Source organism: Apodemus sylvaticus, chromosome 14 (assembly GCF_947179515.1).
Source record: "Apodemus sylvaticus chromosome 14, mApoSyl1.1, whole genome shotgun sequence".
Taxonomy (NCBI): domain Eukaryota; kingdom Metazoa; phylum Chordata; class Mammalia; order Rodentia; family Muridae; genus Apodemus; species Apodemus sylvaticus.
Genome location: NC_067485.1, coordinates 45,520,181 through 45,534,075, shown reverse-complemented (window position 1 = coordinate 45,534,075; position 13,895 = coordinate 45,520,181). Strand labels below are relative to the sequence as shown.

The window sequence follows — 13,895 nt, the reverse complement described above, 5'->3', positions numbered from 1 at the left end:
AAAAATTTACAAAGTATGAAATAGCAATACATTTGATCTTGCTTGCAATTCATAAAATAGTTATATTTTTTCAAAATAAGGTTTTACTATGTAATCCTGATTGTCCAGGCACTTACTATGTAGAACAGATCCACCTTCATCTGCTCCCCAAGTTCTGGGACTAAAGGCATGCACCACTGTGCCTGGTTAATTCTTGAATATTAAATTTAAGCTGTGGTAGACAGCAAGCTTGCTTATTTATTTATTTATTTATTTATTTATTTATTTATTTATTATTTTCCAAAATGACATAAAGAATTAATGTTTTTGTTGTTTTGAGTCATTGCTATTGTGTTTGCTGCTACTTTAACTTGACAAAATATATCAGTAAGTATTTATTGCTAGTTCCTTAGATTTTTACAACAAATCTCTAGGCAGATACAAAGCAACTTACTTATACAGTCTTCTTCATGCTTATGCAGACTGCAGACATTTTAGGCTTAGAGTTCTCATTAAGTGAAGAAACCATAGCAGTACGATGGAAAGACACATGTAGACAGAACAGAACTAATGGCTGCTAAAGAGAACATTAGAACTGAAGCTCTTCTAAGCCTCAAATGCAAAGGGTGGGTGTAAAAAGTTATGTTTGCTCCATTCCCCTGTGATACAATGAGACAAGAAGTCTCCTCATGGCTCCCTTCATGTCCTTGTTCCTCAAAGTGTAGATGAAAGGGTTAAGCATGGGAGTCACCAAACTGTAGAACAGAGACAGAACTTTGTTCTTGTCCTGGGAATTTGAAGATGAGGGTTGTACATACATGCTAATTACTGGTCCATAGAAAAGAGTCACGACAACAACATGAGAACCACACGTATTAAAGGCTTTCTTCTTGCCCTCCGAGGAACGGATCCTAAGCACTGTCGCTACAATGAACCCATAGGAAATCAGAATAAGTGACAAGGGAACCAGAGAATAAAAAGTCCCTACAATGGAGAGCATAGCTATATTGAATGCAGTGTTAGCACAGGACATCTTGATCATCACTGGGACCTCGCAGAGAAAGTTGTCTACCTTGTTGTTTCCACAAAATGGGAGCTTGATGGTGAGAGTTGATTGAAGCAAAGAGTTAGCCAAACCACTCAGCCATGCCATGGACACGAGGAGGATACAAAGTTGCTGGCGCATGATCGATGGATACCTTAGGGGTTTGCATATGGCAATGTAACGATCCAAAGACATCACAGCCAGGAGGATGCACTCAGTAGCCCCCAGGAAGTGAAAAATATAAAACTGTGTCACACAGCCTCCATAGCTGATGGATTTATCTGGGCCCCAAAGATTCCGAAGCAGCTGAGGGATGGTGGTTGTGGTGAACCACAGGTCCAGGAAGGAGAGGTTGGACAGGAAGAAGTACATTGGGCTGTCCAGGTGAGGGTCTATCCTGGATACAACAATAATTGATATATTTCCCAGCACCGTGCAGACATAAGCAACAAGCACCACTATGAAGAGTGGCATTTCCAGCCATGGATGGTTGGAGAAACCCAAAAGAATGAAGATCTTTGGAGCACTTTCATTACCTAGGTTCATTACTGTACTTGATTGGCAAAGTCAAGTGAAGGTGAAGACTTGTATTTTAGTGTGGAGTTTCTATGACTGTCAAGACATTATATTAAATAAAGTAACATAAGTTATTAAGAAACTTTTCTTATAATCCACTCCACTAAACTAATTTGGTACTTGCAAACACAAGAATTGATAGTCTAAAGAAACAAATATTCCCTTTTAGGATCTCGAAGAGAAAGATTAATCAATCTATACATTTAACCAAGCATTATAATACAGCATATTTTAATAGAGTAATAAACAAGAAATGGGAAATTTAGATTGATCTTATGTGAGCTACAAGAATAAGGATGATGCATGGATGATTCTAAATAATGCCTAGGAACCACCCACATTGACTTGGCTCATGTTATTTTCCAACATATACGATCTACTGACACTTGCTGTACTCTAGTTTGATTAAGGGTTGGCTTGGGAGAGTTCAGAACCTGAGTTACATAGAAACAACAAATATCGCTCTACTTTCCAAAACTTTAACTGGCTTTTGCCAATTGAGACTAATTCTATAAAGTCCATAATTATGCTATGAGAAAATGACCTCTTGAAATTTCCCCTTTCCTGTGTCTTGTGAGTACACTTCAGAATTGGAAAAATAAGATAAAAATACATTATTACAAATCTTAGAGGTAAAATGTCATTAAGACAACATGACTTATCAGCATACTGTGAGTGCATTAGTGAATGGTACATTGTGAATTGTAATCTGTCATACATTTAGATACTTGGGAATTATTTTTCTCAAATCATTTCATTGCTAAGAGAATTAGTCATTATATATAAGGACGCCTTTTCTCCCTCCAACCTGCCACACCCTGCCTTTCCTTCATATAGTTTGAGACATGGTTTTCCTTGGTAGGCTAGACTTCCTTGGAACTCACCACGTAGCTTTGGCAGCCTCAAATTTAGGATGAGATTGCTACTTCATCTTCTCCAGTGTTGTGGTTACAGGCATGGCCCACCACAAGCATCAGCTTTTTAATGTGCAATATTCAGTATTCCTTCTAGTTGCATCAAATACTGCCACTTCTCACCCTCCCATAATGATTGCATTTTCTTTCATCTCATTTTCTTAAATTTCTCAGATCATCTCATTTGAATTGGATATTAATGCCTTTGATATTTTAATATATGTATACGTTTGTTTTAATTAATGGAAATAGACACTAATGCAGGGAACATCCTGGTCTATTTTAAATGCATTTCAACATTGTAAATTCTAAAGGTGTTTTTTTTGTATAAAATTATCACTTATGCACACTTTCCCTAATATGCACATTTGCATGAAGAAGTCATAGCATACAGAGTTATACTAAACTTAAATCAAACCAGATGAACAAACTCCAGCCACATAAAACACCTACCTTAAATCAATGTTGGCTTCCTGTGGTAGTACTCTGCTTTCTTGTAAAAATGGTTTTTTTTAATAAGAATTTAGTGTTGATAGCCAATAAGGATTAACTACTTCTCTATATTTAGTGGCTTCAGATGCCATAAATCTTTAATTTTTGATTTAAAAAAATCAGATGTATTTTAAAATGAGAAAATACATTTTACTCTTAAAAAAACTGAGGAAAGGCCTGGTGATTTGGCTTAGGGGCAGATTCTTTGCCTTATCTGTATGAGACCTTGGGTTTGAATTCTGGCACAGAAAACAAAGCAAAGGAGGGGCTTTCATACCTTATAAAGCTGTGGGACTTTGCGCTCCATGTAGATAATAAATCTCAGTGGAAATTTCTTGGCAAAAGGCACTATAAAATTTCCCCTTGTGAGTATACTTCCTTATAATCCTCTTGTGAAGATAAAATCAAATAATAAACTTTAGCATGTGTTGTAGAGAATGCATTAGGGCTAAAACAGTATAAAACAAACAAATAAACAAAAAATTTCTTTAAAAAATCTCAGAAAATTGTCATGGCTCACAAGGGAAACTTAAGAATTATTATGGTGTCAAGATCTAGGTATCTTTTATTTATACTTTTCAAGTATTATTCTTAAAATTCCTGCTCTGCTAATCATATAGTAATCTTACATCTTTGTAAGAATGGAAGCAGCCTTAAGTGTGTATTAAGGAGAGTTTTCTGAGTTTATTGCTTGTGTATATTCATATTTCATCAGATTTTGAAAGGTAACACTCAATATTTTTGAGATATTCTCTTTGATCCAATTCTTTTCTTTTTTATTAAATATTTTCTTTATTTACATTTCAAATGTTATCCTCTTTCTTCCTTTCCCCTCCGAAAACCCCCATCCCATCCTCCTTCCCCCTGCTCATTAACCCACCCATTCCTGCTTCCCTCCCCTGGCATTCCCCCACACTGGGGCAACTACCCTTCACCAAGGCCTCTCCTCTCATTAATATCCTAAAGGCCATCCTCTGCTACATATACAGCTGGAGCCATTGGTCCCTCCATGTGTACTCTTTGGTTGGTGGTTTAGTCCCTAGGAGCTCTCAGAGTACTGGTTGGTTCATGCTGTTATTCCTCCTATAGGGCTGCAAACCCCTTCAGCTCCTTTCTCTAGCTCCAATGGGGGCCTTGTGCTCAGTCCAGTGGTTGGCTGAGAGCCTCTCAGGAGACAGCTATATCAGGCTCCTGTCAGCAAGCACTTGTTGGCATCCACATTAGTGTCTGGATTTGATGACAGGATATGGGTTGGATCCCCTGGTGGGGCAGTCTCTGCATGGCTTTTCCTTCAGTCTCTGCTCTACCCTTTGTCTCTCTGTGTCCTCCCATGAGTATTTTGTTCCCCCTTTTAAGAAGGACTGAAGTACCCACATTTTGGTCTTCTTTATTCTTGAGCTTCATATGGTCTGTGAATTATAACTTGGGTATTCCAAGCTTCTGAGCTATTATTCACTTATCAGTGAGTATATACCATGTGTGTTCTTTTGTGATTGGGTTACGTCACTCAGGATGATATTTTCTAGTTCCATACATACACACTTAAAGACTCACATACTGAGACATACTGTCATTAAAAGTAAATAGTTTAAAATTCTTAAGTACATAAATTGCTGGAAGTATAGTCTCTTCTTGTAGATTATGATTTAAGAGGATGTGGATTAGAACTGAACAGAATCTGTAGGTTTACAAAGAAGGATTGACTGATTTGAACTGTTATGTTTGGAGAGGTTGGAATGTTGCATGCCCAGAGTCTAATAATTTCTGAGCTGGCTTTAGCCTTCTGGAATGTCCTTGGTCTACTCTAATCCTGAACTAACACCCTGTGACTAATACATAAAAACCTTTTAGGATCTGTTAAATTAGCAAATCACCAGCTTTCATCAACTAAAAGCTAAGAATGATATCACATAGCATCTTGGGATGATAGAAAATCTTTCTTCATCTTCTAACTATCCTTCTAATGTATCTAACAATATGTTTTAAAATGCAATGGATAGTACACGAGACTTCTAAAAGTTATGTACAATGATGTTTCAATCATCCATTAAATTAGTCAATATTAAGTACTCGGTACATGTCAACTGTTCTTTTTTAATAAACTTCAAACACTGAATAGGAACATCCCCAATATTTCTTTGATGAAACATATTCTCATACAGGAAATAGTTGTGCTTATTCTCATTGTATTGAAATATCAAGTTCTAGAAAAACAGGGCTGTAACTTAAATAATTTTAAATAATTTAAAATGACAAAATAAATCAAAACAGTTTTGAGGACTGATTTCATATAACCCTTTCTGACCTGAAACTCTCAATCTCCCTACTTCCATCTCCCAATTTCTGGGATCACTTGGTTATGTCACTTTGGGTGGACTATGAGTTGGCTTCTAACATGGATTCCAGATGTTTAAATGTATAAATGCTAAAGTCTTTTGATAATGGACTTTGTGTGTGTGTGTGTGCGTGTGTGTACCTGTACATGCATGCAAATGCGAGTTATCCAATAGAAAATGGTCATCCCTAAAAGCTCACATATGAAAAACATTATACAGATTGAGTAGGTTGTATTTATATGCTTAAGCATGTATCTGTATATACATATATGTATTAACAAAAACTAATGGGTTCATGAATTTGAAAGAGAGTAAGGAGGAGTTTATGGAAGGTCTTAGAGGGAAAAAAGAAGAAAGTAGTAATTATGTAGTTATAGTCTCAAAAAAATAAAAGAAATAATAATAATATATTTTCAAGTTTTTTCTTTGAGAGATTAATAAGACACATGCGGCTAGAATGGATTATGTGCCAGCTGGGTGGCTAAGGGGTGGACACATGTGGCCTCACCAAAGCTCCTTGCCATATGGTAACTAGCCAGTGCTCAATTAATGATTGCCAAATTAATGGAGAACATATAATCAAGCTTCCAGCTTCACTGGGACCACAAAGCACCAAAGGACTAGTTCTTCATCCCAAGTGTCTCCAGATATTAGTGCATGGCCACAGTTCAGCTTCAGTGGGCCCTGTGCCCACCAAGAGACTTGAGTCTGTGGCTTCAGTATCTCACAGGTCATAATGTGTCTGTTTAAGGATTTTGACTTCTAAGGCTCCGGTGGTTGTTGAGTGACCTGTATTCTTCTAGTCTCTGAGGTTGGTTTGGGTCTACTGTCTCAACCACAGCTCCCAGTGAGTACACAGATGTCAGTGAGTCTCACATTTGTTATTCTATCCCTACAGTGCTCACAAAATCCAAGGGATTGTGGGAATTTTTACCTCTAAAACTCCATTTAACAACAACACCAAGCACCACCAGTCCCCATAGCTGAACTTCAGGCAGTATCAACCTAAGAAGAGTAACATATAATAAAACAACCAAATAGACAGGAAGAACAGAAGGTCAAAACTGAAAGACAGATTTACTCCAACAAATATGTAAAACTTAAACAAACAAAAAAACCTCAAGAAATATGGTACAACTATGTCCATGACCCATCCCCAAATAACCAACCCCCATATAATAAAATCCAAAACTACACATAGAGCTGAAATGTCTACCAAAAAAATCAGTCTTACTTTTTAAAAGAGTTGATGACCATATAGATGATTCAAACAAGCAGATGAACAAGTTAAGAAGATCTATTCAACACCTCCATAAGACAGTCTCCAAAGTGAATGAAATAGAAAATTGGAGATAAAAGTCCAAAATATAGCTCTATCCACACTCCCATTCCACAACCCACCAGATCTAGTTTAGGTTCCACATCCAATGTCCTGGCCTAGTCTGACTGTCACTGCCTGTATCAGAGCTAACCTCTAGGCTTCTACCAGGAACTGCCTTACCTGCCATCATTTACATATCACTTTTTTACTGTATCTAACCTCTCTAACCAGCAGGTTTTCCCATCTCCATCTCCAAGTTCTAGCGTGATGAATCTCCCTGTCCTCCCCATCCATGCCTTCTCCCCAATTCACCCATGCTAGTCTGAGTTCAGCATACAGCTTAGCCTGGCCTCTACAGCCTATACAACAATCTCTAGACTTCAACAAGGACTGTCCCTACTTATCCCTCAACCCCTAGTTCTCTCCTAAGCTATATCCAACCTTTCCAGGTAGATCTACCCCTACATCCAGGCTTGGATCAGGAAGCACATTCTGTACACAAGCATAGTCCCCTCTGATTACCTGAGTTCATTCCACCAAAGCCATTTTCTGACTCTGAGAATAACCTGCCCTCAAAGACCCTCTTCTGCCCATAAATCCATTTGTAACAGACTTGGAACTAACAAAAGAACTCCACATGCCCAGACATCATCACCAGCACTATAAAGGATCAAACCAGTATCTTCTGTCTGAAACATACCAATCCTGTAGATCTGTTTGTCAAAAAGAATTGCCTAGATAATCTTGAGAACACAGAATTTTAAAAAATCATAAACTTCATGAAGGAATCCAAGGAGTTTAAAGATGAGACACACAAAAGTATAACTCAATGAAATTAAGGAGAATAAACACAAGTGATGCTCACAAAAACACAGAACATGTGTGGTGGAAATGATGGCGACAATTGAGGACATAAAATGGAATTCAGTGAGACAGGCAGTGTTGGCGCATGCCTTTAATCCCAGCACTTGGGAGACAGAAGCAAGTGGATCTCTGAGTTTGTGGCCAGTCTAGTCTACAGAGTGAGTTCTAGGACAGCTCAGGCTACACAGAGAAACACTGTCTCAAGAGAAAAAAAAAGAAAGAAAAGAAAAAAGAAAATGGAATTCAGTAAAGAGATAGAAGCATTGACAAGGACTCAAGCTGAAAAGAAGATTGAATTAGAAAACCCAATAACCCAACTAGAAACTCAAAAGAAAGCTTGACAGGTAGAATGAACCAAGTAGAAGATACAATGTCAAGATTTGAAAACAAAACAAAGGATCTAGATCAAATAAGAAAGGAATATGAAAAGTAAATTAAAATGTAAAAAATTAACATACAAGAAATGTGGGATACCATGGGAGGAAGCTTCAAATTATAGACAAAATGAGGAATAGGAATCCTGAGTGAATGCCACCAGATTGTCAACAAGATCATAGAAGAAAAATTTTCCAAACTAATGAAAGACACATTGATGCAGGTACAACACACAACACACCAATTGGACAAAAGCAGGAAAAAATTCCTCATGGAAAAATCATAGTTAAAACACTAAATATACACAATAGGAAAGTACATTGGAAACTGCAAGAAAAAGAATGCAAATCACTTAAAATCCATCAGAACAACAACATATTTCTCAATGGAAACTTTGAAAACCAGAAAGAAGATCCTGGAGCAATACACTCCAAATCCAAAAGACTATGGTGGACAACGTAGACCAATATACCTAGCAAAAATATCTGCAATAATTGAAAAGAAATTTTGAACTATTTTATGAAATAAACAGCCTATATCTATAGAGACAAATAAACTAAACTCTAGAAGATAATTAAAATCAGCCCTACGAGGGAAATTTATTGCTCTAAGTACCTACATTAAAATTAGAAAGAGTACAAACAAAATAATGGCACAATGCAATTCAGGAATTTGAAAAAAAAAAAAAAAAAAAGAACAATCCAAACCCAAATCCAGTAGATAGCAAGAAACAATAAAAATCAGAGCAGAAATTAATGGAATGGCAGTTCTAAGGGGCAAGTTCAACAAATGAAGATTCTATACCAAAAACAACTGGAGAGATCTCATATTTGAGCGTAACATACCTGAGAAGAAATAACACCTGTTTGTTTCTTTGTCCATCTGTATATAACAAATGAAACTGAAAGAAAACATAGGAAACAATATTTTAGGCTGGGGAGAGGAATAAGAATGAGCATATTAGCAACTGGAAAGAAATACTACGCCATAATCATTAAAACATAAACAACAACAAAAAATGACACCAAAAATCAACAGTATGATGACCACAATTAACACATACCAATGGCCTCAATTATCCAATCAAGAAGCATGGGATGACTGAATGAATCAAGAAACAAAAGAAAATCATACCTACTGCACCTGTCTTAAATTCCCAGCACTCAGGACACAGAGGCAGGTGGATCACTAAGTTCAAGGCCAGGCAGATTCAGACAGTTCCAAGACATCCAGGATTACATAGAGAAAACCTGTCTCAAAGTACCAGGATAGAGAAAAAGAGGGAGCTGATTGGAGAATGGGTGGAGAGAAGAAAGCTTATGGGACATGTGGGGAGGGGGGGAACTGGGAAAGGGGAAATCATTTGTAATATAAACAAAGAATATAGAAAAATTAATATATATATATATATATATATATATATATATATATATATATATATATATATAAAACAAAAAACAAAAACAAGACAAAAAAGACAAAGACGTGAAGGAAGGAAGGAAGGAAGGAAGGAAGGAAGGAAGGAAGGAAGGAAGGAAAGAAAGGAAGGAAGGAAGGAAGGAAGGAAGGAAGGAAGGAAGGAAGGAAGGAAGGAAAAAAGAAAGGAAGAAAGAAAGAAAGCAGAAGGGAAAGAAGAAAGAGGAAAAAGAAAGGAAAGAAAGAAAGAAAGAAAGAAAGAAAGAAAGAGAAAGAAAGAAAGAAGAAGAAGGAAAAGGAAGGAAGGAAGGAAGGAAGGAAGGAAGGAAGGAAGGAAGGAAGGAAGGAAGGAAGGAAGAAAGAAAGAAAGAAAGAAAGAAAGAAAGAAAGAAAGAAAGAAAGAAAGAAAGAAAGAAAGAAAGAAAGAAAGAAAGAAAGAAAGAAAGAAAGAAAGAAAGAAAGAAAGAAAGAAAGAAAGAAAGAAAGAGGAAAGAAAGGAAGAAAAAGAAAGAAAGAAAGAAAGAAAGAAAGAAAGAAAGAAAGAAAGAAAGAAAGAAAGAAAGAAAGAAAGAAAGAAAGAAAGAAAGAAAGAGGAAAGGAAGGAAGAAAAAGAAAGAAAGAAAGAAAGAAAGAAAGAAAGAAAGAAAGAAAGAAAGAAAGAAAGAAAGAAAGAAAGAAAGAAAGAAAGAGCAAATAACAAAGAAAATGAAACAAGAGTGCATCTGTTATTTATGAGAAACACATCTTGATCAGGAGATGTTGGAACATGAATTTAATAGCACTAAGAAAGCAGAGGCAGAAGGATGGCAATGAATCTGAGGCCAGCAAGGTCAACAAGCAAGCTCCAGGATGCCCAAACTTTGGAGAGAGGTGCTTTTTTCTTCTTAAAAAACAAAACAGAGAAAGAGAAACAAAGCTAAGTAAAAAGACACATAGTAGCTCTAAAAATGATATTGCCTCAGAGTAAAAGGTTAGGCAAAAGCTCTTCAATCAAATGGAATTAGGAAGTATGAAAGTGTCACTATCCTATTATCTGATAAAATAAAACTAAGCAGAAGAAACAAAGAAGGACTTTTCATTCTAATCAAAGAATCAGTTAACCAAAAAGACATTACTATCCTAAATGTATATGCACCAAACTTTGGGATTCCCAGTTACATTTTAAAAACATTTATAACTAAATTTAAAAACACAGGGTTGTGAAGATCTTTTCCCAATTTGTTGGTTGCCAATTTGTCCTTTTGATGGTGTCCTTTGCCCTACAGAAACTTGGTAATTTTATGAGGTCCCATTTGTCAATTCTTGATCTTAGAGCATACTCTATTGGTGATCTGTTCAGAAACGTTCCCCCTGTACCGATGTCCTCAAGGGTCTTCCCCAGTTTCTTTTCTATTCACTTCAGAGTGTCTGGCTTTATGTGTAGGTCCTTGATCCATTTGGAGTTGAGCTTAATACAAGGAGACAAGGATGGATCAATTCGCATTCTTCTGCATGCTGACCTCCAGTTGAACCAGCACCAACCCTACATCAGATAGAGAGCTAATATCCAATATATAAAAAGAACTCAAGAAGTTAGACCTTAGAAAACCAAATAAACCTATTTAAAAATGGGGTACAGAGTTAAGCAAAGAATTTTCACCTGAAGAACTTCAGATGGCGGAGAAGCATCTTAAAAAATGCTAAACTTCATTAGTCATTAGGGAAATGCAAATCAAAACAACCCTGAGATTTCAGCTTACACCAGTCAGAATGGCTAAGATTAAAAACTCAGGAGACAGCAGGTGCTGGCGAGGATGTGGAGAAAGAGGAACACTCCTCCACTGCTGATGGGGTTGCAAATTGGTACAACCACTCTGGAAATCAGTCTGGCGGTTCCTCAGAAAACTGGGCACCTCACTTCCGGAAGATCCTGCTATACCACTCCTTGGCATATACCCAGAGGATTCCCCAGCATGTAATAAGAATACATGCTCCACTATGTTCATAGCAGCCCTATTTATAATAGCCAGAAGCTGGAAAGAACGCAGGTGTCCCTCAATGGAAGAATGGATGCAAAAATGTGGTATATATGCAAACACAGATTAACCTCAGTCCATTAAAACTAGGTGATTACAAACTCCACTTCTTCAATAGACATGTCATCTAGAAAAAAATAAACAAACATCAGAATTAATTTACATCATACATCAAATAGACTTAACAGATATCTCCAGAATATTCCACCCAAACAAGAATCCACATTTTATTTAGCAGGACACAAAAACTTTCTAAAATAGATCACATCCTGAGACACAAAACAAATCTTCACAAATTTAAAAAATGTTGAAATAATTCTTTATATCTTAGCTGATGAGACTGCAATAAAACTTAAAAATCCACAACAAACAAATCTCTAATAAGTTCATAAATTCCTGAAAATTAAACAACTCTTTACTAAGAAAGAATGGATTGAAGAAAATGTCAAGAATGAATGTTTTTTTAATTCTGGAAATAAAAATATAACACAACTTAATCTGTAGGACATATTAAATTCAGCCCAATGAGGAAAAATTATTGCTCTAAGTAACCACCTTAAAATTAGAAAGAGCACAAACACACCAAACCCAACCAAATTCAGTAGATAGCAAGAAATAATAAAAATAAGGGCAGAAATTAATAAAATGGCAATTCTAAGAGGTGAATTCAACGAACTAAGAGTCTACACCAAAAAAAAACAAAACAAAAACTTGAAAGATGGCATTTTATTAACTTAAAAACACACATGAAACCTCTAGAAAAGTAAGAAGAAAGAATCCTAAAATGAGTAGATGGGAAAAAATTACTCAAACTCAGGTCTGAAATAGAAAAAAACATACAAAGAATCACTGAAAGTTAAATCTCTGCTCTGCTACAATCGACAAGATTGGCAAACCTTTAGCCAAATTCACAGAAATATAGAGAAAGAATATCAAATGAATAAAATTAAAGATGAAAAAAGGAAACATTACAAAAAGCAGCAAGGCAATTCAGAGAATCATAAGGACATACTACAAATGTGTGTGTGTGTGTGTGTGTGTGTGTGTGTGTGTGTGTGTGTGTGTTCAGGTGTGTGTATGTGTGTGTAAACAATTAATGAAAGTGGTGCTGTCAACTCAAAAAAGAGCACGAAGAGGATAAGAGCTTTCAAGGGAAGAAAGGAAGGGAGAAATGATGTAATTATATTACAATCTCAAAAGAAAAGATAATTTTTAAACCTCTATTACATAAAACTACAATAGTACCAGCAATTAAAGTTCCCCAACAACAAAAAACTTAAGGGCCAAATGAATTCAGCACAAAATTTAACCAGACCTTCAAAAAAGTACTAATGGCGGTAATCTTCAAATTATTCTACACATTATAATTTGAAGCATATATTTTATAATTGTTTTTACAAAACCACTATTAAACTAGTAACAAAGGCTAGAGAAATGGCTCCGTGCTTAAGAGCACTGACTGCTCTTCCAACAGTCCTCAGTTCAAATCCCAGCAACCACATGGTGGCTCACAACCATCTGTAATGAGAACGGATGCCCTCTTTTGGTGTGTCTGAAGACAGCTACAGGGTTTTACAGTGTTTACAGTCTCCATAATGAGATCGAATGCCCTCTTCTGGGATGTCTGGAGACAGCTACAGCAGAGGGCAGAGCAAGAGCTGGAGAGTTGGCACAGCAGTTAAGAGTGCTGACTGCTCTTCCGGAGGTCCTGAGTTCAAATCCCAGCCACTTCTGGGTGTGGGAGTGTGTCGGGTGGAGGGGCATATTCATGGAGGCAGGGGGTGGGAGGAGGGGTTTTGAGGGGGTCTTTGGGGAGGGGAAATCGGGAAAGGTTTAACCATTGGCAATGAAAATGAAGACAGGACAGAGAAAAGGGAGGGGGAATGATAGGAGAATGGATGGAGAGAAGAGGACTTATGGGACATATGGGGAGGGGGGGACCTGGGAAAGGAGAAAGCATTTGGAATATAAACAAAAAATATAGAAAAATATATATATATACAAAAAAAGAAAATGAAGACGATATTCAATAAAAAAGAAAAAAGGAAAAAATCCCAGCAACTACACACGGTGGCTCACAGCCATCTGAAATAAGAATGGATGCCCTCTTCTGGTGTGTCTGAAAACAGCTACAATGTACTTACATAATAAATAAATAAATCTTAAAAAATAAAATAAAATAACTAGTAACAAAACCACACAACTCAACAAAAAAGGATGACTGTGAATCAATATCTCTTATAAATATAGATACAAAAATTCTCAATAAAATTCTGGGAAACCTTTTTACCTAGGGCAATAACACAACTGAAGTAGATCAAAGGAATTCAAATTGGAAAGGAAAAAATCAAAATATCATTATTTGCAGATGATATGATAGTATATGCAAGTGATCCTAAAAATTCCACCAGAAAACTCCTACCACTGATAAACTCTTTCATAAAAGTAGCTGGATACAAAATTAACACACAAAAATCAGTAGCCCTTCTATGTACAAATAATAAATGGACTGAGAAAAAATCAGGAAAACAACACCTTTCCTAATAGCTTGAAATATTACAA

At 36.4% G+C, this 13,895-nt stretch overlaps 1 protein-coding gene across 1 annotated transcript; it reads right to left on the bottom strand.

Moving 5' to 3' along the window:
• Positions 1–619: 619 nt before the first annotated feature.
• Positions 620–1,570, bottom strand: LOC127665158 (olfactory receptor 2B11-like). The gene has a single exon (XM_052157588.1). It carries the CDS (start codon positions 1,568–1,570, stop codon positions 620–622), a length of 951 nt encoding a protein of 316 aa, XP_052013548.1.
• Positions 1,571–13,895: the final 12,325 nt, after the last annotated feature.

Coding starts and splice junctions, on each gene's coding strand:
- LOC127665158 (XM_052157588.1), bottom strand. CDS start 1,570: ATGAACCTAGGTAATGAAAGTGCTCCAAAGATCTTCATTCTTTTGGGT.